The sequence below is a fragment of the Hemiscyllium ocellatum genome, chromosome 20 (genome assembly GCF_020745735.1).
Source record: "Hemiscyllium ocellatum isolate sHemOce1 chromosome 20, sHemOce1.pat.X.cur, whole genome shotgun sequence".
Classification (NCBI taxonomy): domain Eukaryota; kingdom Metazoa; phylum Chordata; class Chondrichthyes; order Orectolobiformes; family Hemiscylliidae; genus Hemiscyllium; species Hemiscyllium ocellatum.
The window spans coordinates 36170222-36196584 of NC_083420.1; the positions used below are offsets into that span (position 1 = coordinate 36170222).

Genomic DNA, 26363 nt, shown 5'->3' on the forward strand with positions numbered 1-26363 from the left:
ATTAGCCTTTTAATCACTTGCTGTACTTACACTCTCACTATTTATGACTCATACAGTAGAACACCTAGATTCCACTTTACATCAGAATTCTGCAGCTGTTCTCTGTTTAAATAATTGTGTTTTTATTCTTCCTGCCAAAGTGAACTTAACATTTTCCCACATTGTATTCTATCTGCCGTATTTTTGAACTTAACATATCTATAATCAGTTCACATTTTTTTCTGCCATTTTCACACATACCTATCTCTGTGTCATCAGCAAGTTTGATCATCTATGTCATTGATATAAATTGTAAAAGTTGCAGGCCCAGCAGAGACCCCTGTGAGACCCCTCTTAATGTATTTTGCCCATCTGAAAAAGAGCTATTTACACATATTCTGTTTTCTCAGCTAGCCAATCGTATATCCATGATTGTACATTACTCACTACTCCCATGGTCTCCAACATGTAGATTACAATCAACTGATTGATCAGTTTCTGACAGTCAATCTCATTACCTGCTCACCTTCCCTTTCTGTGTGTATCTCTGACAGTTAATTTTATTGCCCACCCACGTTCCTTCACCATGTGCGATCTCACTGCTTGTCTACATTCTTTCACTGTGTGTCGCCCTCTCTGCCCATTAGCATTCCCTCACCTGACAGTTGTACTCAATGCCTATCCACATTCCCTCACTACCTGAATTCATCAACGCCATGCCACTGCAAGACCTTCACTTCCAGAAGTTACACAGCTACAGAAGATTGCATGCTCCAAATCAGGTTTTGCCAGCTTTTGCATCATGTTTCAGATTGGTCCAGATAGACCATCATTGCAGAGTTAAATAAGTTTCGTGATGGCAACGCAAAGCAATAACAAAGTAACATAGCAGGAACTGTTGTGCGAAGCCAGTACATGACAGTACTAGAAACAGTAGGTCTCTCTGTATCTCTCTTATCGTAGCTCAGTTAGTCCCACTCCACTGCCTCTTCTCTGTAGATCTACAGCACTTTATCCCCAACAATTGCTCATCGAAAAGGTCCATACAAAATGACTAAGAATTATGGGAAACACAGTCACACCCCAATCCAGAATCCGAACGATGCAAACCAATCAGGGATCCCAGAAATAAATTGTGACTGCAGGAGTGACCCGCCCCCAGCCGCCTCCCCAAGCTCCATACTTGAAAGCAGCAGCAAATTCTGGATGTCCTAGAGGAGCTGATTCAGAGGCAACATACAGTGTGACTTGTGTGTCACGAAGGTGAAGCAATAATAAGAAATTATCCAAATTCATCACTTAAGTAACGAAAATGTACAACTTGCAGGCAGAATAGGAAAACGAAAATCTATTCATGACTGTAAAATATAAGTGTTTGCCTTAAATTTCACAAACTTTACAGTATAAATGAAAAAGAGAATATGGAATGACACCATACGACAATGCATTGTAAATGCTCTTAAACAGCATGCTTTACGCAAAGCAAGTTGACAAGCTGAAGGCCATTTTGAAAGCTCAATTGCCATCATTCACAGGTGGTGAAGTAATTAAAGAAACAATTACTGTGGCCACTGCCTATTTATTCAAAGGCCTTAAGAACAAACAAGAAATAATAACAACAATTCAGAGCATGTCACTTGGTAATTCCACAGTAGCAGGACATATGAAATCTTTGTTCAAAGACGTCTTTTGGGGGGGATCCAAGATGGCGGCGACCCAGCAAGACTGAGTCCACAGTGCTCTACCCAAAACTTGGGAAAAGTGGGCTATCCACCCCCACCACACTCACTAAACCATTTATAATAGTTGTTAACCTTAAATAGTTACCTATTAGTACATTTAAATAGTCTAATACTAGCTGGAAAATGAGTAAAGGGAAGGGAACAGGCGGCTCTAAGAAAGCAGGGACCCCTCCCCCACCCTCTCCCTCTTCAGCTGCAACAAAGGTGTCTTCAGCTACTTCAGGAGATTTACCAATGAAGATGAGCTTTGAAGAGATGTTTGCCAGGTGGGAGGCGAAGATTGATGCTTTTATCGATGAGTCTCGGCAGAGCAGAGAAGCACTATCAGCTGAGCTGCAGAAGCAGGGCAGAGACATTCAGGAATTGGAGTGCCGAGTCAGAGAGGTGGAGTCGAAGGCCGCAGCCTCAGAGACTGCGATAAAATCAACAGCCGACCACATCCGTTTTCTCGAGAATCGAGTCCAGAACCTAGAAAACCACATTGATGACCTCGAAAATCGATGTCGTAGAAAAAATATTCAGTTGTTGGGCCTGCCCGAACAGGAAGAGGGAGGCCAGCTAACAGCATTCTTAGAGCATTGGCTGCCACAACTTTTAAATCTGCATAATGGATCAGGCCGGGTAAGGGTAGAATGGGCCTACCGGGTCACAGTACGTGGGCCCGGCTCAACCCAGCGCCCACGCCCGGTCCTGTTCCAGCTGCAGAGCTATAGGGAGAGGCAGATGCTCCTGGAAGCCTCAAGAAATCTGGGAAAAGATCCCCAAGCTATGGCCCACAAAGGATCCAGGATCATGCTGTTCCAGGACTTCTCCCCAGCTTTGGTCCGAAAGAGGAAGGCATTCGATGAGGCGAAGAAGCGTTTAAGGGACTTAAATATCCAGTACTCCTTACGATATCCAGCGACGCTACGCCTTAGCCACGAAGGATCCATATATAACTTCGGATCACCGGAGAAGGCTAAGGAATTCTTGGACTCTCTTAAATAAACTGTAAGAGATTGTGGACGCTGGTCTGCCTTTCCCATTATTTTGGTTTACATCCCTTCATCTTTTCTTATCTTTCCCCCTATGTGTGTATGTATATATATATATGTTGGGGCGTTTGGTTAATGTTGATGGGGAGAGGTGGTTACCTTACTCTATTTTACTTCTGTTTTTAGGAGCGGGGTTGTTTTTCTTTCCCCTGTTATTTTGTGGTATTATATTTAAGTATTACATGTTGAGATTGTAATCTTATAGTTATATATGGTATTAATATTCCCAAATATATTTAGATGTGGGTGTGGGTGGGGGTGGGGTGTTCACTGTTAACTCTAGCTTTATATTATATTTGAATTCTCCTCATTTTATTGAGGAACACCTGGGTCAAGGGTGGGGCACTGGTTGGAAGAGGGTAAGATGGACTGTGGGAGAGGAAGTGACGCTCCCTGGGAACAAGGGAGAAAATCTCCAATTCGGAATGTTTTATATTTTTTATACTTAGAAAGAGTTTTTTGTTATATTGTTTTGAGTGTATCAGAGAATCTTTACTTTTGTAAATCTTGTATGCTCCATGCTCGGGATGTTCTAGATAGGGTTTCCCCTCCCGAGGGGTCTCGGATCTGTCCAGATGATTATGGCTGAACAGTTGGTTAAGTGGTGCACCTGGAATGTCAGGGGGAGTAATTCGCCAGTTAAAAGGAAGAAAATATTATCAAATCTTAAGAAGGAGAGAGTTGATATAGCTCTCCTACAGGAGACACACCTGTCGGATAAAGAACACTTAAAATTACGACAGGGCGGATTTGATCAGGCCTTTTTTTCCTCTTTTAATTCAAAAAGCAGGGGAGTCGTTATCCTTGTCCGGAAGAACTTCCCTTTGAAAATTCTAAATCAGATAAAAGACGAATCTGGACGATATATTTTGATTAAAGCCCTCATAAATGGAGAGGAATATGGGATCTTAAATGTATACTGCCCCCCGGCACACCCCTTTAAATTCATAACGGAAGCTTTTTCAAAACTGATGGCCTTTGGTGCCCGTCATACAATCATAGGGGGAGACTTTAATTGTATTATGGATCCGGAAATAGACAGGATTCCCAAGAGTGCCGCTGGAGTATCTCCCAGATCTAGACAACTGGCGGACCTGAATAAAGAATTAGGATTGGTAGATGTATGGAGATGTCTCCATCCACAGGGTAGAGATTTTTCTTTCTACTCTAATCCACATAAATGTCACACAAGAATTGATATGTTTTTTGCCCCATCGATTTTTCTAAACTCTATAGCAACCTGTAAAATAGGTACTATAGCAATCTCTGACCATGCCGCTGTATACATGGAAACTAAGGTAAAGAACAATGGGACATCTGCTCGGCATTGGCGTATGGACCCCTTCCTGATAAAAGATAGCAAATTTTTAAAGTACTTCTCCCAAGAACTTAAAACCTTTTTAGAAATTAATACTGGTACGGCTAGCAATCCGTCAATGATGTGGGAGACCATCAAAGCTTATGCACAAGGTTTGATCATCTCCTATTCAGCGACCCAGAGGAAAATGAAGGGAGAGCAACAGCGTCTGCTCGAAGCTCGCCTAAAAGCAGCCGAAACAGCATACGCTGATAGACCTTCTATCACAAAATTGCAGAGGATTACAGCTCTTAGGACAGCTTTAAACACCGCACTTACTCAAACGGCTAAAAGGGAAATATTATTTGCGAAACAAAGATTATATGAATATGGCGACAAACCGGGTAGATACTTAGCATTTCTTGCAAAGAAAAAGAAAGCCCCTCAAACTATTCCGACCATCAAGGAAAGTACAGGTACCCTGACTCATGATCATAAAAAGATCAATGCGACCTTTAAAGAATTTTATTCTGAACTATATAGATCGCAGGATTGTGAAGATAGGATTAGGAGGATGCAGTCATTTTTTAAAAATTTGACCTTCCCGGGCCTGACTCCGGAACAGGTGTCGGCCCTAAATACCCCTTTAACAGTCCAAGAAATACTTGAGGCAATTAGGCAACTTCAGAGCGGAAAAGCACCGGGCCCAGATGGTTTTCAAGCTGAATTCTATAAAGAATTTACAGGAATATTGGTTGACCCACTTATGGATATGTATAATTTTGCGCATAGTCAGGTCTGTCTCCCGCCCACGCTGAAAGAAGCAAATATTTCTCTTATCCTCAAAAAAGGAAAAGACCCAGAAGATTGTGCATCTTACAGACCAATATCCTTACTAAATGTAGACTTTAAAATTCTCTCAAAAATGTTAGCACTAAGACTAGAAAGGGTACTGCCATATATTATAAAGGAGGACCAGACGGGATTTATTAAGGGCCGCAGATCATCCAATAATATCAGAAGGGTCTTGAATATGATCCAAGCCTGTCATCAGGGAAAGATACCAGGAGTAGTAATTTCATTGGATGCGGAAAAGGCATTTGATAGGGTTGAATGGTCATATTTATTTTACACATTGGAAAGGTTTGGCGTTGGACAGGTGTTTACCAAATGGGTTTCAACATTGTATAATGACCCCAAAGCAGCTGTTATTACTAATGGGTTAAGATCGGATGGCTTCAGTGTGGGTAGGGGCTGCCGTCAAGGATGTCCTCTCTCACCGTTGTTGTTTACACTGATAATCGAACCATTAGCAGAAGCCATCCGGACTGATCCTAATATAACGGCCCCGAGGATTGGTACAGGTAAACACAAAATTACCCTCTATGCAGATGACGTTCTCTTATTCCTCAGTAATCCTTTAATGTCAGTGCCTCGTCTAATTCAAGTTATTAATACATTTAGTGCATTCTCAGGCTATAAAATTAATTTTTCAAAATCGGAAGCCATGCCAATGGGTGGTCTGGCTATGATACCCCACTTAATGGACGGATCCCCTTTTCCCTTCCGTTGGTCCCTGGAGGGCTTCTTATATTTAGGTATTTTTATCACGCCAGTATTTGATCAGCTGTATAGGGCTAATTTTGTACAATTAATGGAAAGGATAAGGCAGGACCTCCAGCGATGGAGAGACCTTCCGATTTCCTGGCTAGGGAGAATAGCATTAATTAAAATGAATGTTCTGCCCCGTCTCTTATATCCTATGAGAATGCTCCCGCTGATGCTGCCAAAGCTACGTAAATTATATGGCTGGTTGGGCTCCTTTATTTGGAACCATAGACAGCCTCTTATTAAGCTGAAGAAGCTACAGCTTCCACAGGCAAGGGGAGGACTGGACTTCCCAGACTTTAGGAAATATCAGTTAAGCTCCCTACTAAGTTACATAGCTGATTGGATTTCATCTGATCCACAATCAATTTGGCTGGATATCGAAGCCTCCCAAGTAAAATACCCACTTATTAACCTTTTATTTTCAGATAAGAGGAAAATCATTACAGACCACTGTAAAAATCCCATAATATTAAACACAATTAAGGCCTGGAATATAATGCGGCAAAATGAGGGTAACTCACATAAAACATCCCCCCATGCACCAATAGTAGGCGCATGGGGATTCCAACCGGGGATTACAGATGCCACCTTTAAACTCTGGAGATCCAGGGGCATCTCATGCTTAGGGGACCTATTTAAAGATGGGATCCTGATGTCCTTTGAGCAGCTGCGTCTGAAATTCGGAATACCTAATGGGGATCTCTTTCGATACTTCCAAGTTCGAGATTATATACAGAGGAAGACTACATTAATAGATAGTCTTTATAAATCAGACAGAGAACGTAATGTCTTACGACCAGCGGGGGCATCCTCCGTTAGTACTATATACCATTTGCTACATGAAGGAGTCTCAGGAGACATGGATGACCTGCTTAAAACATGGGAGCAGGACTTGGGGCTAGAAATCTCTGAGGATATGTGGAATAACATTTGGGAAAATGCTAGAAGAATTGCTATCTGTAACAGAACTCAGGCTATCCAACTAAAGATACTTCATAGGGCCCATATAGCTCCGGCTCGACTGGCAAAATTTAAGGCAGGAGCATCTCCAATGTGTCCTAAATGCAAAATAGAGGTGGGTACTCTTGTACATTGTTTGTGGACTTGTCAGAAAATCCGCAGATACTGGACTAAAGTGGCAAATACCCTGACAGAAATTTTAGGAACGGAAATAAGGGTGGACCCTGTATCTCTCCTTTTGGGCTTTTCGAACCTCTCATCTCTGGATGTGCATGGGAAGAGACTATTTTCTATTCTCTCTTTCTGTGCAAGGAAAAATATTTTGGTGAACTGGGTGGCTGAGGGCCCCCCATGACTTTCAAATTGGCACAGATTAATTATGGAATATATCCCCCTTGACTTCCTCACAAATATGGTGCACCGAAAGACTGAATTATTTTATAAAATATGGCAGCCCTTTTTGAATTATATAAATGCAGATATTTCGGCTATCCTAACAAGGGCTTTTATTTAGTGAAGAATTCAGACCGGGCTGCTCCGGGGCCCCTTGGGAGAGGAATCCTGCGCGAATACGGGTTTTATTATATTTGATGTTTATACATTCCGAGCATGTAAGAGACTTAGGTATACACTCTGGTTAGTTATAGGTTAGATTAGTAGAAAGTTGAGTTTTTTTTCTTTTTTCGTTTCTTTTTTTTTCTTTTTTTGTTTTCTTTCTTTCTCTTTTCTTTGTTAAATTATGTCTATTGTATATATGATTTAATTGTACATCAATGTTTGTATTTGAGAGTTTTGTTTATTTTTGTAAATTTTCAAAAATGTTAAATTTCAATAAAAATATCTACAAAAAAAAAGACGTCTTTTGGCAACTACAGCAGGACTTGAAGGATTGTGAATGTTTCTCATTGCATTTCGATGATACCCACTCCTATCATCCTGTTCATTGAAAGTGAGCTTACTTTGACTCCACATATCTCTGAGACAACGTTCTCAACAATGAAGATCATCAAGTTCTAGTTTCGCTTCCACCTCACAGATACTCTTTTGATTGACTGTATATGATTAACAAACTCAAATGACAACAAGACTTCAAGGCACTGGTAGATAGTGCGCAATCACAGGTATTACCCTGAGACGTAGTGAGTAGAGGACAAAACAAATAGTTATATACTTGGTTTTAGATTTATATAACATTAAAAATAAAATATTAATTCTGTATTTTCTTTAGGTTAGATCCTGATTTGCAGCTAAATTCAAAACATGACCTTGTGCCTCAAAGGCTGGAAACCACTGCCCCACACTATGAGCTTCTATTTATTCAATAACTAATTATGTGCCACCTCAACAAATGCCTTCTGGTAATCCAAGTACAGTACATCAACAGACTCCCTTTTATCCACTGACCATGTTAATCCTCCAAAGAACTCCAGTAAATTGGTTTAACATGGATTTCCCTTCCACAAAACCGTATTGCGTCCAAATGGAGTTTTTCCCCAAGTGCTCAATTATAACTTTCTTAGCGATCAATTATAATACAATTCCCATGACTGATGTCAGGCTAAGTGGCTTATATTTTCTTGTTTTCTGCGTGCCTCTCTTGAATAGAGGAGTTATTTCTATTTGCTACTTTCCAGTCTAATGGGATCTTTGGAAAATTAACACCAAATGCATCTACTACTCATTAGCCACCTCTTTTAAGGTAGAAGGTTTAAGTGTGTGTACTGTGGGGGAGTTTTTTTAAAACCTTCGATTTCTCTTCATCATCAAAAAGTGAGCTCTTCATTCTCGGAGAAGGTGGTGGAAAAGGCTTCACATTTGGTAATTTAGGATCTTTCTTAATGACACCTGAAGAATGAAAGAAAACAAATTCAAGGAAGGGAAACAAAATATTTATAATAGAATAACAGTAATTGTGACATTATTGTACAAATTCAGCTTTCCACCATGTCAGAAAACAGAGGCAGTGTAAAATTGATAATGTTTAACACCCGTGACACTTTCTTCAAATGGTTTTGTTCTCTCTCAGGAAAATTACATCTTACATGTGGAAGGAGAGTGAACAAGAGGCTAGACACTATGATAACAGGAGCCAGTAAAAGGGTGTGGGAAGAATTCGATGTTTGTATCAAGAAGGCACGATTGAGTAAGGAATGTGGGATGAACCATCATTTTTTAAAAACAAATGTTCATGCAATGCCCACCCCAACTGCAGGGATCTTGAATGGCTTGTCCAGGCCATTCAAGAAGCATGTTAAGAGCCATCTGTAGGGCTAGAACACAAGGATGGCAGTCTTCTTTCTCTCAATGATATCAGTGAACCAGATGGATTTTTACAACAACCACCATTACTGAAAGTAGCTTAATATTTCAGATTTATAAAATGAATGTAAATCCCACCACTTTCTGTGGTGGTATCTATATCTATGTCCTTGGGACATTAGCCTGATCATTTTGATTACTAATCCAGTAACATTACAATTACACCCTGAATGAGATGTTAAAACAAGGCCATGTTTGCACTCTCAGACATAAAGATTTTGTAGTATTATTTGGAAGAAGGGCAGGGGAGCTCTCCCTGGTGTCCTGGCTGATATTTATTTCGCTCACAGCCATTAAAAGAAGCTTACATCATTGCAATGCTGTTTGTGGGACATTAGTGTGTGCAAATTAGCTGTCGTGCTTCCACATTATAACAGTGACCACACTTCAAAAGTTCTTCCTTGGCAAAAAGTCATATGGGACATCCTGAAGTTGCGAAATATGTCGTACAAATACAGTTTTTTTTCTCGTTCCACACTTTGCACTGAGTCAGTAACATATTACATACCTTGCTTCTTCAGCATCTGATAGGCATCTCTGATTTTTATTTCACTTGGCAGCCACAATGTCCAACTATACATCATTTCTATTATCCTGGCCTTCACTGTTTCTGAGGACCATGTGCCCAGATACTGTGCGGAGAAAAAAAAGACAACAAAGATATAACTGTCGTGAACTGCAGTCTGGCCTCATTCTTTCTGAAAACACTGCTGTCCTAAATTTTCTTTCAATAAAAACACATTGACATGGTTGGCTCAAAAAAAGCTTGTAATGCATCAGAATACAGTTTAGAAAGTTTACTTTCATGGTTCATGTTTTAGGAATATAACTTTTAGGTCAGGACTTGGAAGTGTTAAATGTAAGGAAAGTGTGAACAAACAGGATGTGCTGGAAATACTTAGCAAGTCTGGGAACATCAAAAAGAAACAATGTTTCAATATGAATTCTTCAGAATTAAAGGAAATTCTGTGATTCTACAAGTCATAAATATGATGGGTTTTTTTTTAGATTAGATTACTTACAGTGTGGAAACAGGCCCTTAGGCCCAACAAGTCCACACCGACCCGCTGAAGCGCAACCCACCCATACCCCTACATTTACCCCTTACCTAACACTACAGGAAATTTAGCATGGCCAATTCACCTGACCCGCACATCTTTGGACTGTGGGAGGAAACCGGAGCACCCGGAGGAAACCCACGCAGACACGGGGAGAATGTGCAAACTCCACACAGTCAGTCGCCTGAGGCGGGAATTGAACCCAGGGGTTCTCTGGCGCTGTGAGGCAGCAGTGCTAACCACCGTGCTGCCCTATGGCTTTATGGCTGTGATGATGGTAGGGGAAAAAAGAATGAAAAATAAAGTCTGGACATAATGGAGGGTAGACATTTAATGACAAAGAAGTGACAAAGGGAGTGACAATGGCTGTGTAAAGTCAAAGCATCTGTCCAGAGTGTAAATGCCAAAATAATGAACAATAAACACATGAAAAACAAGATTCAACTGGCACAATACAAAAACACAGTGGACAGAGTTCATGGTCTGAAGTTCTGAACTCTGTATTCAGGCTGTAAAATATCTGATCAGAAGCTAAGGTGATGCTCCATGAGCTCAAGTTGATCTTCCCTAGTACACTGCACCAAGTGGAGTATAGAAACGCGTTGGGAGAGCAAATAGTGCACTTAAATTACAAAAGATTTAAAGTTTGAATTAGAATTAGCTTTACTGTCATGTACTCAAATGAGTACAATGAAAAGTTTACAAGTCATCACTTTCGACACCATCTTAGGTACAAAAAGGTACCTAGGTACAGATTCTTAAGTACAAATTTTTAAGGAAAGAAAAATTAGAAAAATCAAGAAATAAAAAGCCCAGAATTAGAGATCACTGGAATAAATTAGAAAAATAAAGAAATTAGCAAGTTAAAAATAATAGTCCTTCCAACCAAGTCCAAGTTGGCACTTAGCCTCTGGTCTGTGTCGGGCCTTGAGTCTAGGCCGCTCTGGGCTTCACCTTAATGCTCTCAAGGCCGTGAGACCACTTCTTGAATCATCTCAAAGCCAGAGATCCATGCTGAGGCTACACCGGACCAAAGGACCACCATGCTGGGTCGCCATGAAATCACTACATTGGACCCACACAGAGGCCAAGAGTCTGAGTTAGGTTATACTTGCAGACTAAATGGAGGTATTCTGCAACTAGTCACCCAGACTGCCTTTTGCGTCCACAGTGAGACTACTTTGTGAGCAATGCATACACTAAATTGAATGTACAACTACATCGCTACTTCACTTGGAAGGCGTGTTTGAGGCTTTGGACAGTGAGAGGGGAAGTTGGCTGAGAGTAGAGAAAAGAATAGTTGTTACATCTCCTGCAATCGAGTTGGAAAATGCCATGGAAAGGTGGTAAGATGTTGGTGCTTATTGGGTAGACCAAGATGTCACAGAAGGAATAGTCCCTTCAACATGCTAACGAGAAGAGAGAGAAACTGGTGGTTTGGTGGCAAATCCTGCTCAAGGTGGTAAAAATTGGGGTGGGAAGTGAGGAGATGGAGAATCTCATCATATTTCTGAGGGGGAAACAAGTGTGGATTTGAGAAACTGTCAAATACCTCTTAAATAATACCAATTTTAGTGTCAACTGCAAACTTGCTAATCAAACCATCTACATTTTCATGTTAATCATTTATATATATTACAAACAACAGAGGTCCCAACGAGGAATAATTATAAACAATTAATTAGTTATAAATTATAAGTATAATTTATGCCACTTATGAAACATTTGGACAGGTTCATGGTTGGGCAGGTATGGATCAAATGCAGGCAAATGGGCCTAGTTAAAATTATTAAACTGGACGGCAAGGGCAAGTTGGCCAAGGGCCTGTTTTCATGCTGTAGACCCCTGACTCTGTTAATATCCTCATCAGATCAAAGGGACCGGTTTAGAAATTGAAACTGGTTGGTCTGACACATCCCAGGGTGCCACATTACCATGTGAATAGGGTGCAGGAGATACACCCTTTTGTTTTAGGATTCTTGTGTGTTTCTGCTCTTTGACACAGATATAGAGAAAGAGAGAGAAAGCTGGCAAGAGTCAACTTGAGAAGATAGTGGTGTATCAGACAGCAGTCAAGAAACAGAGCACAGAGGCCAAGCGGAAGGAGAGTTACGGAATTGGAGTCACTAAACAGAAATTGAGAGGGGAGGTTATGCTTGCGAAGAAAGTCTAAATTCATGAGAAATTAAAATTGTCAGATTCATCTAATAAAACTACTGGAAGTGGTCCTCAAAGGAATCCTCCTGACAGAAGGAGCTAGGAAAGTCTAAGTACCAAATTGGAGAAACAGAAGAAAAAGTGAATTTCTGAAATCTGTGGCACACTATAGGTTGATCCCAGGAGAAATGAAAAACCCTCAAAATCCTGGAATGTTTGGGGGACTCTTGGGTGGAATTAAAAACAGAACAGCAAGTGGAGGTTTGAATTTCTTTTTAACTGCTTCCTTGTGATCATAACACCATGAATGGACAGTGTTCCCAAGCTGTCAGAAAATACAGTTCAACAGTCTTTAAAAGGATCTCCTCCAGTTGATTAGGTCAGCTTTGGGGAGAAACACTTCAACAAAGAATGTATTTGGCAACCTCTGCAGTGGTTGGAGATGCACCTATCAGACCCCATCTTGAGTATTTGTTCAGATTCAGGAACAGTGCCGCGGGAATAATATATTGGCCTTTAAGAAAGATATCATAAGTTCACCAGAATTTTACCAGGCTGAAAGGAATAAAATGCACAGATAGGTACATAGACTGGTGTCCTATGGTACTCCTATGGTGTCCAAAATAGTAAAGGGTGATCAAATGAAGATATTTAAGGTGATTAAAGGTTTCAATAGGTTAGATAGAAAGCAATTATTTCTCTGGTAGGGTGGGTGTGGAGTTTTGAATAAGAGGGGGTACAATCTCAGAAAATTGAGGCACAACGTCCAGGTGTGATAGCAGGCATTATATCTTCACACAAAACATAACGAAAACCTAGAACTCACAGGTAAGCTAAAAAAAGGATCAGAATGCACCACAGCATTATTGTTCGTTATCACTATAGCTCAAAGATACAATATTGATCTGGAAAGCATTGTACAATACCTTTGGTGATAAAACTTTAATTAGATCATTTAAAAATCGATATTTTCCAGCTTCATTCTGAAAACGTTTTCCACAGTCATTCATACAAGCCTCTAATACCTGTGAAAAGAAAAATCCAGGTCATTAAACACTGTACACACAAACACCATACCAAAACCAACAAATACAATCAAACTCTGTATACACACATACACACTCAAACATCAAACCATAATCACTAGCTACAACATATGATCAGTGGTCAATCTATGGAACATGATCTCTAAAACAAAAAAGAGTGAAACTGCTCAGTTAGCAGTTTATTGAAAGTAAAACTCTCTGGGACCATAATGGGAACTGTCAGTGTTGATTTTTCAAGGTTCCAACTGTTTGTGAAAATAATATTTTGGATGCAGTGAGTTATTTGAGACATTACATTTGTCAAGTGTAATATTGCTTATCAAGGAACAGGCAACTCTGAACCAATATTTCCCAAAGCTCCCTACTACTGAGGTTTTTTTTTCATATACCTTACACCTGGGTTTGGTATGGACCAACTAATCAAGAACAACTGCTATAATTTTTGACCCCATCACATATAGTAAATGGTGAGAAGGACTTTGGACCTTTTCATCTACTAATTCCTATGTTCCCATGCCATAATTTTGAACTGAGAGGAGGTGATCCATGAATGTTGATGGAATGTTTCTGTTTCTATCCTGTGCTCTCCCTCCCTTGGGGGTATTTAATGAAATATCTATAGAGTTCTTTACATTATACCTAAACCTGTGGTGTATCTGCCCTGAGTGCTGAGAAAGCTTTAATTTAAATCTGAACCATGGTGTACCTGCCATATGGGACTTCAAGTTGTAATGCTGCTGGTAATTAAAAAATATTGAATAAATTTATGTGTTCATAGCAATCTGTGAACAGCCTTACCGTTAGTGCATACAGTGCCTCCTTTTCTTGTGGTGATTGGATTTTGTGACCCAAAAGGCGAGTTGCAATCTGTGGGCTAAAGAAAGAGGAATTTACAGTTCAAATTTCATTATGTTTTGTCCGTTTTCATTTAATACCTTTTTGTCAACTGCCTTTCCAAAGAGGTCATCCTAACATCAGGACACGTCTCAAATTGTCATCTTTTATATCTATCCTGATGCTTATATCATAGAATAATAATGCACAGGAGGTTACCTCTCATGCCTATTCCAGCTCTCTGATCCAATTAGTCCCATTCTTTCTGCATAACCCTGAAGACTTTTTCAGTGATCATGAAACAGGATGATACTGGTCTAAAATGACATGTAAGTCTCACAGAATACGTATCATCTCTACTTATACTGATATCACTGATGATCACCCCCTCTTACCCTTCCAGTTCCAGATTGACCTGATCGCAGAATCCTTTGATGTATTCCCATTTCTCTTCAGAGTTTAGAGGATTTGTCGCTTTATCTTTAAAAGAAACACACAGACATTAGATCTAACAGTGTGATGCTGAACAAAGCTCCAGACCGAGGCCACAACTCCTCTCATCGTTCCATGATGTAGGTAACCTTTTGACTTTTTCCACCAAATGGCTTTTGCTTCAAATTAGGTGCATCTGTAGGATTTTGTTTTCTTGAATTACAGTTCAGGGCAGGCTCTGGTTTTGGATTTACAGCCCTCCATGATTGTCAGAGAATCTTCAGGAATTATTCCAGATGCTGTTATAATTAAGTAGGGGAGATGGGACAGGAAAATGATGTTTTATATTTGGAGGACACCAAGAAGAGTTATAGATTAGACTTAATCAAGGAGTTTTAGAATGTGTAAACCATAGATAACAATATATATACCAGATGACCTCAAAGAAATGTACTCATCTTAACCACCTCCCTGCCTTTTCAGCTGCAAAATTCTACACACCCATTAAAAATTAGCATCAGTTTTTTTCATTCCAGATTGCATGTTTTACTTACCAAATATAGATAATTCTCATTTAACGCCATAGTTTGGTTCCCATATGATCTCACTTTTTAAGAAAACCGTGCAATACCAGCACCATTGAAACTAATGGGGCCAGAATCATGTTATAGCAAGCACAGGTAAGGTTAGTCAAATTTCTCTACATTCACCAAAACACCATTTATTTAAACACCATTGTTAAAATACAACAAAAGAAAGAAGAACTTTGAATAACAGCTCTATTGAAAAACTTAACAGAATTACAAACACAGTGACTGTTACTAATTAACTGTTCCAATATAGTAACATCCTATAAATACACCCAAGCAAAAAGACAACTTCAGAAAAATGGATTTGTCTCACAGGTAACCCAGCAGCAGAGAGAAATCCCAACAACTAGCTAAATTCAAGAGAGGGAACAAATAGCTTCTACTTCTCAAAAACTTCAGCAGTTTCTGCCCTGTTGAATCTCTAACAGCAACTGCTTATAGCTAAACCTATAAACTAAAAAAAGCTACAAAGCCTGATCTATGAGCTGGACACACCCATCCAGGCTGCTTCTATTGTTCCAACTTAAACAAGGCCTCACAAGCTGTCTGCTTAACTGGCTTTCTTCCATTTTAAAAGCTGGGATAAAATAAAGCCACAGTATTATCACACTATGTACTCCAGCTGTGGTTTCAACAATTCCCCGTATCACTGAAGCAAACATCATTACCAGAAATCAGATGTGTATAAATACACTTAAGTGAGCCAAATTAAATGCTGATTCCAGCAAAGATTTCAAACCAACAACTAGTTCATGTGGATGCTTCATTCCATAAAGTCTAATGTTGCAACAGAACACGAAGATTGCTCACCAACTGACCACAATGCCAAAATTGCCAATTTCCAGTGATTTATCAATGACAAAGCACAACCATCCATTTGTCACATTAGCGACATCGGTGAAGAGCCGATGAATATCAATATGTATATCAGTCAAACTATGGAATGGAAATGTTCGATTACAGTTCTAGTGACAATGACAGGACAGGAGAAGATCCATATTAGCTGGTGTTAGCAGCAGGGTTGAAGAAGTTTTCCTCCTCTCTCTACAAGAATCTCAGTGAGTCCCTCTACTCTATGCTACTTTCTCCCCACCCCTACCCTCCTCTAGCTTATCTTTCCACGCTTCAGGCTCACCGCCTTTATTCCTAATGAAGGGCTTTTGCCCGAAACATCGATTACACTGTACCTTGGATGCTGCCTGAACTGCTGTGCTCTACTAGCACCACTAATCCAGAATATTAAATTAAAGCTTGTTATAACTTCTAAATGTAAACCAAGCCAAACATCAAGTTCACTGAAGTAGCTTTTGCACATGTTTGTAACAACAATTGAATAAAATCAACATACAGAAGATGCTGGAGATCTGAAATAAAGACCCAGCAGGTCTGGCAGCATGTCAAGAGAGAAACAGAGTGAATGGTTTGAGTCCACATACACTTATCAAGTCCTGAAGAATTATAATAGACTAGAAATGGTAACATCCTCTCTTCACACATGCTACCAGACCAGCTCAGTTTCATTTGACCCCTTAAACCTGCCTTGTCATTCACCAAAGTCATGGTTCATTTGCCTCAGGCCTCTTTTTTTGCCCAAGGCAGCTCTCTTAGTCCTCAACTCACTGATATTTCAAAAATCTATTTCTGTCTTCAAAATAACTTCAATGATCTAGCCTCCACAACTATCTACTGAGGCAGAGAATTCCAAATATTCAGTACTCCCTGAGAGAAGAAATTCCTTTGCATTTCAGTTTTAAAACAGTGTCCTCTAATTTGGGATCCTTCCCCGGTCCCTGAGTGAAAAGATCTACCCCTGTCAAGTTCCTTCAGAATCCTCTGTATTTCAATAACGTCACCCCTTCATTCTTCTAACCACCAATGAATAAAGGCCTAACTTGCTAAGTGGCTCTTGTTAACAGTTCATTTCAGGAATCAGACTAGTGACTCTCTTTTGAATGACCTCCAATACACAACAGCAGTTTACAAAGGAGATGGGGGGGGGGGGGGGGGAAAGAGAGAGAGAGAGAGAGAGAGAGAGAGAGAGAGAGAGAGAGAGACAGAGAGAGAGAGAGAGAGAGAGAGAGATCGGAGTGCATCTGGGAAAATTAACAAACAGTGAAATTCACAACTAATCTTCGAGGAACTGTTGGGCAAAGTTCGCAGCACGGAATCAGATAAGTTAATTGTTGTTTTAAGTCTGTCCATGAGAAAGGCTAATCATGAGTATGGCGGATTCATTCTTGATTATATATTTTTGGAGATAAGTCTGTTGATTAATCTTAAAATATAAGCCATAGCTATTAATTTAAACTAGGGCAGTGTTTGTAGAGGAATAAAATGTTGTATTTTCGGGGTCGTAGATTGTCAAGGAGCAAAAATGGCCTTTGCAGTGATACGTACTTCTTGTCAGATGTGGGAGTTTAAAGAGAGTTTAAGGGTTACTGCGGATTATATCTGCCATAAATGTTGTCAGATGCAAATCTTATCAGATCGAATGGATTGGTTGGAGAGACAGATAGAAGCGATAAGGAATTTGCAACAGCAACAGTATGTGATGGATGGCAGTTATAGGATGGCGGGGGAAGTCACAGATACAGTCAAATAGATGAGTTAACTCCTGAAAGGGTGAGAGAGCTAGGCAACTAGGGCAGGAGTCTTTTGTGGATATACCCATTTCAAACAGGTATGCTGTTTTGGAAAATGTAGGGAGTGATGGATTCTCAGGGGAACATTGCACGAACAGCCAAGTTTCTGGTATTGAGACTGACTCTAATGCAAGGGGTTCGTCGGCTTCCAAGAGATCAATTGTGTTAGGGGATTCTGTAGTCAGAGGTACAGACAGATGTTTCTGTGGCCAGCAGAGAAAAGGCAGAATGGTGTGTTGTTTCCCTGGTGCCAGGATCAAGGATGTCTCAGAGAAGGTGCAGAATGTTCTCATGGGGGAAGAGGGGCCAGCAGGAGGTCATTGTCCACATTGGAACCAATGACATTGGAAGGGAAAAGGTTGAGACTCTGAAGGGAGATTACAGAGAGTTCGGCAGAAATTTAAAAAGGAGGTCCTCAAGGGTAGTAATATCTGGAAAATTCCCAGTGCTACGAGCTAGTGAGGGCAGGAATAGGAGGATAGAGCAGATGAATGCATGGCTGAGGATCTGGTGTATGGGAGAAGGATTCACATTTCTGGATCATTGGAATCTCTTTTGGGGTAGAAGTGACCTGTACAAGAAGCACGGATTGCACCTAAATTGGAAGGGGACTAATACACTGGCAGGGAAATTTGCTAGAACTGCTTGGGAAGATTTAAACGAGTAAGGTGGGGGGTGGGACCCAGGGAGATAGTGAGGAAAGAGATCGATCTGAGACGGGTACAGCTGAGAACAGAAGTGAGTCAAAGATTCAGGGCAGGCAGGGACAAGGTAGGACTAATAAATTAAACTGCATTTATTTCAATGCAAGCGGCCTAACAGGGAAGGCAGATTAACTCAGGGCATGGTTAGGAACATGGGACTGGGATAACATAGCAATTACGGAAACATGGCTCAGGGATGGGCAGGACTGGCAGCTTAATGTTCCAGAATCCAAAGCTACAGGAAGGATAGAAAGGGAGGCAAGAGAGGAGAGGGAGTGGCATTTTTGATAAGAGATAGCATTACAGCTGTGCTGAGGGAGGATATTCCCGGAAATACATCCAGGGAAGTTATTTGGGTGGAACTGAGAAATAAGAAAGAGATGATCACCTTATTGGGATTGTATTATAGACCCCCCAATAGTCAGAGAGAAATTGAGAAACAAACTTGTAAGGAGAACTCAGCTATCTGTAAGAATAATAAGGTAGTTATGGTCAGAGATTTTAACTTTTCAAACATTGACTGGGACTGCCATAGTGTTGAGGATTTAGATGGAGAGGAATTTGTGTGTACAAGACAATTTTCTGATTCAGTACGTGGATGTACCTCCAAGAGAAGATACAAAACTTGACCTACTCTTGGGAAATAAGGCAGGGCAGGTGACTGAGGTGTCAGTGGGGGTGCACTTTGGGGCCAGTGACCATAATTCTATTTGTTTTAAAATAGTGATGGATGAGGATAGACCAGATCTAAAAGGTGAAGTTCTAAATTGGAGAAAGGCCAATTTTGACGGTATTAGGCAAGAACTTTCGAAAGCTGATTGGAGGCAGATGTTCACAGGTAAAGGGACGGTTGGAAAATGGGAAGCCTTCAGAAATGAGATAACCAGAGTCCAGAGAAAGTATATTCCTGTCAGGGTGAAAGGGAAGGCTGGTAGGTATAGGGAATGCTGGATGACTAAAGAAATTGAGGGTTTGGTTAAGAAAAAGAAGGAAGCATACGTCAGGCAAAGACAGGATAGATAGAGTGAATCCTTAGAAGAGTATAAAGAAAATAGGAGTATACTTAAGAGGGAATTCAGGGGGGAAAAACGGGGACATGAGATAGCTTTGGCAAATAGAATTAAGGAGAATCCAAAGGGTTTTTACAAATATATTAAGGACAAAAGGGTAACAAGGGAGAGAATAGGGCCCCTCACAGATCAGCAAGATGGCCTTTGTGTGGAGCCACAGAAAATGGGGGAGATACTAAATGAATATTTTGCATCAGTGTTTACTGTGGAAAAGGATATGGAAGATATAGACTGTAGGGAAACAGATGGTGACATCTTGCAAAATGTCCAGATTACAGAGGAGGAAGTGCTGGATGTCTTGAAATGGTTAAAGGTGGATAAATCCCCAGGACCTGATCAGGTGTACCCGAGAATTCTGTGGGAAGCTAGAGAGGTGATTGCTGGGCCTCTTGCTGAGATATTTGTATCATTGATAGTCACAGGTGAGGTGCCAGAAGACTGGAGGTTGGTAAACGTGGTGCCACTGTTCAAGAAGGGCCGTAAAGACAAGCCAGGGAACTATAGACTGGTGAGCCTGACTTGGGTGGTGGGCAAGTTGTTGGAGGGAATCCTGAGGGACAGGCCGTATATGTGTTTGGAAAGGCAAGGACTGATTCGGGATAGTAAACGTGGCTTTGTGCATGGGAAATCATGTCTCACAAACTTGATTGAATTTTTTGAAGTAACAAAGATGATTGATGAGGGCAGAGCAGTAGATGTGATCTATATGGACTTCAGTAAGGCGTTTGACAAGGTTCCCCATGGGAGACTGATTAGCAAGGTTAGATCTCATGGAATACAGGGAGAACTAGCCATTCGGATATAGAACTGGCTCAAAGGTAGAAGACAGAAGGTGGTGGTGGAGGGTTGTTTTTCAGACTGGAGGCCTGTGACCAGTGGAGTGCCGCAAGAATCGGTGCTGGGCCCTCTACCTTTTGTCATTTACATAAATTATTTGGATGTGAGCATAAGAGGTACAGTTAGTAAGTTTGCAGTTGACACCAAAATTGGAGGTGTAGTGGACAGCGAAGAGGGTTACCTCAGATTACAACAAGATCTGGACTAGATGGAGCAATGGGCTGAGAAGTGGCAGGTGGAGTTTAATTCAGATAAATGTGAGGTACTGCATTTTGGGAAAGCAAATCTAAACAGGACTTATACACTTAATGGTAAGGTCCTGGGGAATATTGCTGAACAAAGAGACCTTGGAGTGCAGGTTCATAGCTCCTTGAAAGTGGAGTCGCAGGTAGATAGGATAGTGAAGGCGGCATTTTGGTATGCTTTCCTTTATTGGTCAGAGTATTGAGTACAGGAGTTGGGAGGTCATGTTGCGGCTGTACAGGACATTGGTTAGGCCACTGTTGGAATATTGCATGCAATTCTGGTCTCCTTCCTATCGGAAAGATGTTGTGAAATTTGAAAGGGTTCAGAAAACATTTACAAGGATGTTGCCAGGGTTGGAGGATTTGAGCTATAGGTAGAGGCTGATCAGGCTGGGGCTGTTTTCCCTGGAGTGTCGGAGGTTAAGGGGGTGACCTTATAGAGGTTTACAAAATTATGAGGGGCATGGATAGGATAAATAGACAAAGTCTTTTCCCTGGGATTGGGGAGTCCAGAACTAGAGGGCATAGGTTTAGGGTGAGAGGGGAAAAGTATAAAAGAGACCTAAGGGGCAACTTTTTCACGCAGGGGGTGGTACGTGTATGGAATGAGCTGCCAAAGGATGTGGAGGAGGCTGATACAATCGCAACATTTAAAAGGCATTTGGATGGGATATGAATAGGAAGGGTTTGGAGGGATATGGGCCAGGTGCTGGCAGGTGGGACTAGATTGGGTTGGGATATCTGGTCGGCATGGACGGGTTGGACCGAAGGGTCTGTTTCCATGCTGTACATCTCTATAACTTCCTTTCTTAAATACAGGACCTAAAACTGCACATATTACTGCAGGTACAATTGTAACGAGCCTTCCCTATTTTTAACAACTGGAGAAATTGCTGGGAAAACTCAGCAGGTCTGGCAGTGTCCATGGAAAGAAAGTAGAGTTAACATTTCGGGTCCAGTGACCCTTCTTCAGAACATTTTTGACCAGACAGTGGATCTGAAAGGTTAAGTTTGCTCTCTCTCCATGGATGTTGCCAGATCTGCTAAGCTTTCATAGCAATTTCAGTTTTTGTTTCTGATTTCTAGCATCCATAGTTTTTTGGGGGCATTTCCCCCTAATTTTAAACTCTAACTGCCTAGCAATAAAGGCCAACATTCTAAGTGTCATCTTAATTACTTGACACACTTGCATGTTAACTATTTGTGTTTCATTCACAAGAACTGTGTTTTTGTGGAATCGCTTTCCATTTAACTCGTAGTCTGCCTTCTGATTTTTCCCAAAGTACACGACCTCACTTTCCTACATTAATTGCCATTTGTCAAGATTTTTGCCTACTCATTCAACTTATTCATTTGCCCTTGTTGTCCTAAAAAAAATTCTAATCCTCTAACCATCACTTGTTTTTGCTGCTTTTAGGTCTTTGATTTTGATTGGACTTGTTAACCACAGGTGGGTAATCTTTCTCAGAGTCCTTCTTTTTGACCAGAACAAATTTTCACTGGACATTACAAAATGTCTGCCACTCCTCAGCCACTTTCCCTTTAGTCTGTAACCTAGCCCTGTTTAGACAACCTTTTCTTCATACCACTGTAATGGTCATTACCCAATTGCTCTCCCTCAAACTGAATTTGGAATTCTACGAGATTGTGATCACTATTACAAAATTTTGAACTAAGAGATTATTATTAGGACTACATCTTTACACATTATGAGATCTAAAACAACCTGTTGCTGTGCAGGTTACAAAATTGACTGTTCTAAGAAGCTATCTATGATGCACTCTACAATTCTGTGCTTCATGTTACCCTTGCCCATCTTATTTGTCCAGCCAATATGCAGATTAAAATAACTCATGACAATTGTACTGCCCTTCTTACACCGCTCTATTACTTCCCAATACTCTGTCCTATTGTGAGGCAACTCTCCAGAGACCTACAGATGAATTCCACACAACTTATTTTTCTTGCTATTCCTTATTTCCACTCAGCTGACTCTATTTCTCATCTACCGCATCCATATCATTGCTCACCATTGCACTTTATTCACTAAGCAACACCGCCTCCTTTTCCCTTGTATCTATTCTTGCAGAATATCAAATGTCCTTGAATACTGAGTTCCCAGTCTTGCTTGCCCTGCAACCTTATCGCCGTAATAGCAATCAAGTCATTTCCATTTATTTCTATTTGTGTTGTTAACTCATCCTTTTCTTACCATTATCTCAATGTGTGTAGCACATTTGTAAAGTGCCTTAGGCTTTGACATTTTTACCTACCCTGGTTCTAATTTCTGCTTCATTCTCCTCCTTATCTATTCTAGCCCTTTCGTCACATTTTCATTTGCCTCTTAACTGCCTACGCCTCTACTTTCTCATTTCTTACTGACTTTTTAAAACTTCTTTTCAAATGAATCCTTCCCTCCAGTACTTTCTATTTTACCAAGATGAGGATGGAGTGAAGTTTTGGATCAGTTGGCTATGTAAGGAATGTGGCTTTTTAGTATGGGATATGTTCACATCCATATAACTGATGAGATCAAGAGGTGCGTGTGAAGAAATAACACACATGTTGCAAGTACACTAGGAGGTCACAGGTCTATTGGTCAACCTTTGTGTCTCAACAAGCCATTGAAGAATCATGTCTGTGATGAATAGAATTAGTGAATGGTTGATAAAGAAAAAAATCCCTTACAAGGAATATGTTTTGCATAGTTTTTAATGATCAAATCATGGGATGATATTAGTGCATAAAGTTTCATCAGATTATTCAAAAAATGTGGTGTATTCAATTCAATGAGCAGAAGATGATTTGTTGTGGAGGGATGATGCTGAAAGAAGCATGCCAAATCTGATCCTGGATGGGATCCTTATGATGATACTGAAAACAAGAATCTAAGAAAGAATTTCATGAACTCTTCATTTGATGCAGAAGAAAGCAAATTAAGATTTAAAGCAATTTGATTGTTATTAAACATACAATATTAATATCATTAATTCATTCACTAAATTGTGCCACATTAGGTGAATACAAATTATCAGTGTTGTTCTTCACATTTCAAATTAGCAACCAGCACACCAGTGATTCACAATTTACACTTGTGTTGTTGAAGGTCAACCTTCATTTTTGTAAGTTTCAGAACTCAACTTGTACATTGCAACATATAGTGAAATGTCAAGGAATAAGACACTGGCCAGGAATCTAATTAAAGCATCAAGGCAAGTGGTGGGATCTACAATGAACTTTCCCTTTAAAATGAGCCAGTGCCCCTGCCACTGCTTTGGAACAGTCTGGGCAGAGCAACACAGGTTGCACACGACAAAGAAAATTCAAGAAAACACTGAATTACATATAGTATAGAACAATAGATACTTAGGAGTACATTACAGGTTGCAATCTATCAAGAGGTTTGGGGAAGAGGACTGCAGTGTTTGTATGTAGGACAAAGAATACCATGAGCTGCAGGCAAAGTATAATCTAGAGGTTGGAGTGTTTTATATTTAGAACAACAGGTACCTAGAGGTGAGTTACATCTTAATACAATAGCATTGAAAGATTACTGGAACAATGCTGAAATATATAAATGTCACTTTGATTTCCAACTCAGTATATCAGAGCTACCATAGAAGACAACAGGGATGCAGAGATGAGTTACATATTAACAGAGTAACATGAAAAGATTATGGGAACAGTGCTGAAGTATATAAAGGTCACTTTGGCCTCTGACTCAGCAGATCAGAGTTACCCTTGGTAGATTTGGAAATTTAATCCCAAAATTGGATGGGTCTACAGTGCTTCCATAACAGTGAAAGGACAACGAAATTTGAATCAAGAGGACCTTGAAAATTTTTCTCATTTACCTCTCGCTACTGGGCAGCAGTCACACAGTGGCAGGGAACCAGCCTCAACTCCACCCTTGGGTGACTGTCTATGTGGAGTTTGCATAATCTCCCTGTGTTAGTGGAGCTTCCTCCAGGTGCTCCAGTTTTCTCCCAAAGATATGTAGGTTAGGTGGATTGGCCATGCTAGTTAGACCATAGAGTCTGGGGATGTGCTGGCTAAGTGTATTAGCCATGGGAAATGCTGGGTTACAAGAACAGGGTTGGAGAGGGGGATGGGAGTGTGATGCTGGAAAGGCACAGCAGGTCAGGCAGCATCTGAGGAGCAGGAGATTCAATGTTTCGGGCAAAAGCCCTTCATCAGGAATGAGGCTGAGAGCCGAGGAGGTGATGAGATAAATTTGGGGGGGGGGGGGGGGGGGGGGTGGGGAAGGTAGCTGAAATAGGTAGGACAGGTCATGAGTCAGTGCTGCATTGGAAGATTAGACCTGGGATAAGATGGGCGGTGGAGAAGTGAGGAAACTGGTGAAATCAACATTGATGCCATGGGGTTGGGAGGGTCCCAAGGCAGAAGATGAGGCATTCTTCCTCCAGGCATCAGATGGTTAGGGAGTGGCGATGGAAGAGGCCTTGGACAGAGGTGTGGGCACAGGTTTTGCAATTCCTGCAGTGGCAGGGGAAGGCGTCCAGAAGAGAGGGTGGGTTGGTAGGGTGCATGCACCTGAAGAGCGAGGTGTGGACAAAACAATCTTTACAGAAAGCGGATCAGGATGCGGGGGGGAGAATATATCTGTGGTGGTGGGTCTGTTTATAGGTGGCAGAAATGGCAGAGGATGATATGATGTATACAGAGGTTGGTGGGATGGAATGTGAGGCAAGGGGGGTGGGTTCTGTCTTTGTTGCAGTTAGAGAGATGAGATCCAAGGGCGGAGATAGATGAGATGTGCTGGAGTGCATCATCAACTACGTGGGAGGGGAAATTGCAGTCTTTAAAAAAAAAGACCACCATTTGGTGTGTTCCGTGGTGGAACTGGTCCTGGGAATAAGGGATAGCATTTTTACAGGAGGCAGAGTGAGAGGAGATGTAGTCCAGGTAGCTGTGGGAGTTGGTGGGTTTGTAGAAGATGCTGCTGAAAATGTGTTGCTGGGAAAGCGCAGCAGGTTAGGCAGCATCCAAGGAACAGGAGATTCGACGTTTCGGGCATAAGCCCTTCTTCAGGAATGAGGAAAGTGTGTCCAGCAGGCTAAGATAATAGGTAGGGAAGAGGGACTTGGGGGAGGGGCGATGGAGATGCGATAGGTGGAAGGAGGTCAAGGTGAGGGTGATAGGCCGGAGTGGGGTGGGGGCGGAGGTCAGGAAGAAGATTGCAGGTTAGGAAGGCGGTGCCGGGTTTGTAGAAGATGTCAGGGTTGAGTCAGCCACCAATGATGGAGATGGAGAGGTTCAGGAAGGGAGAGAGGTGTCTGAGATGGACCCCACCACCACAGATAGATTTCCCTCCCCAGCCCTATCCGCGTTCTGTGAAGACCATTCCTTCCACGACTCCCTCGTCAGGGCCAACCCACCCTCCTCCCTTCCCGGCACCTTCCCCTGCCATTGCAGGAATTACAAAACCTGCACCCACACCTTTTCCCTCACCTCCATCCAAGGCCCCAAAGGAGCCTTCCACGTCCATCAGAGTTTTACCTGCACTTCCATGCATCATTTACTGTATCTGTTGCTCCCAATGCAGTCTGCTCTACATTGGGGAGACAGGATGCCTATTCGCAGAGCGCTTCAGAGTACACCTCCAGGACACCTGCAGCAACCAAGCCCACTGCCGCGTGGCTGAACACTTCAACTCTGCCTCCCACTCCACCAAGGACATGCAGGTCCTGGGTCTCCTCCATCACCACTCCCTAAGCACCTGACGCCTGGAGGAAGAATGCCTCATCTTCTGCCTCGGGACCCTCCAATCCTATGGCATCAATGT

The 26363-nt window shown here is 41.3% G+C and overlaps 1 protein-coding gene across 1 annotated transcript in view; it reads right to left on the bottom strand.

Annotated features, from left to right (window-relative positions):
* The window catches only part of LOC132825451 (ADP-ribosylation factor-binding protein GGA1-like), a 42473-nt gene that overhangs the window by 12911 nt on the left and 3199 nt on the right, over window positions 1-26363 (bottom strand). The window contains exons 2-6 of the mRNA XM_060840734.1: window positions 14433-14517; window positions 14002-14077; window positions 13084-13182; window positions 9451-9574; window positions 8368-8468 (exon numbers count right to left, since the gene is read on the bottom strand). Of these exons, the coding sequence (XP_060696717.1) occupies window positions 8368-8468; window positions 9451-9574; window positions 13084-13182; window positions 14002-14077; window positions 14433-14517 (485 nt within the window). The remainder of the gene's footprint in view (window positions 1-8367; window positions 8469-9450; window positions 9575-13083; window positions 13183-14001; window positions 14078-14432; window positions 14518-26363) is intronic.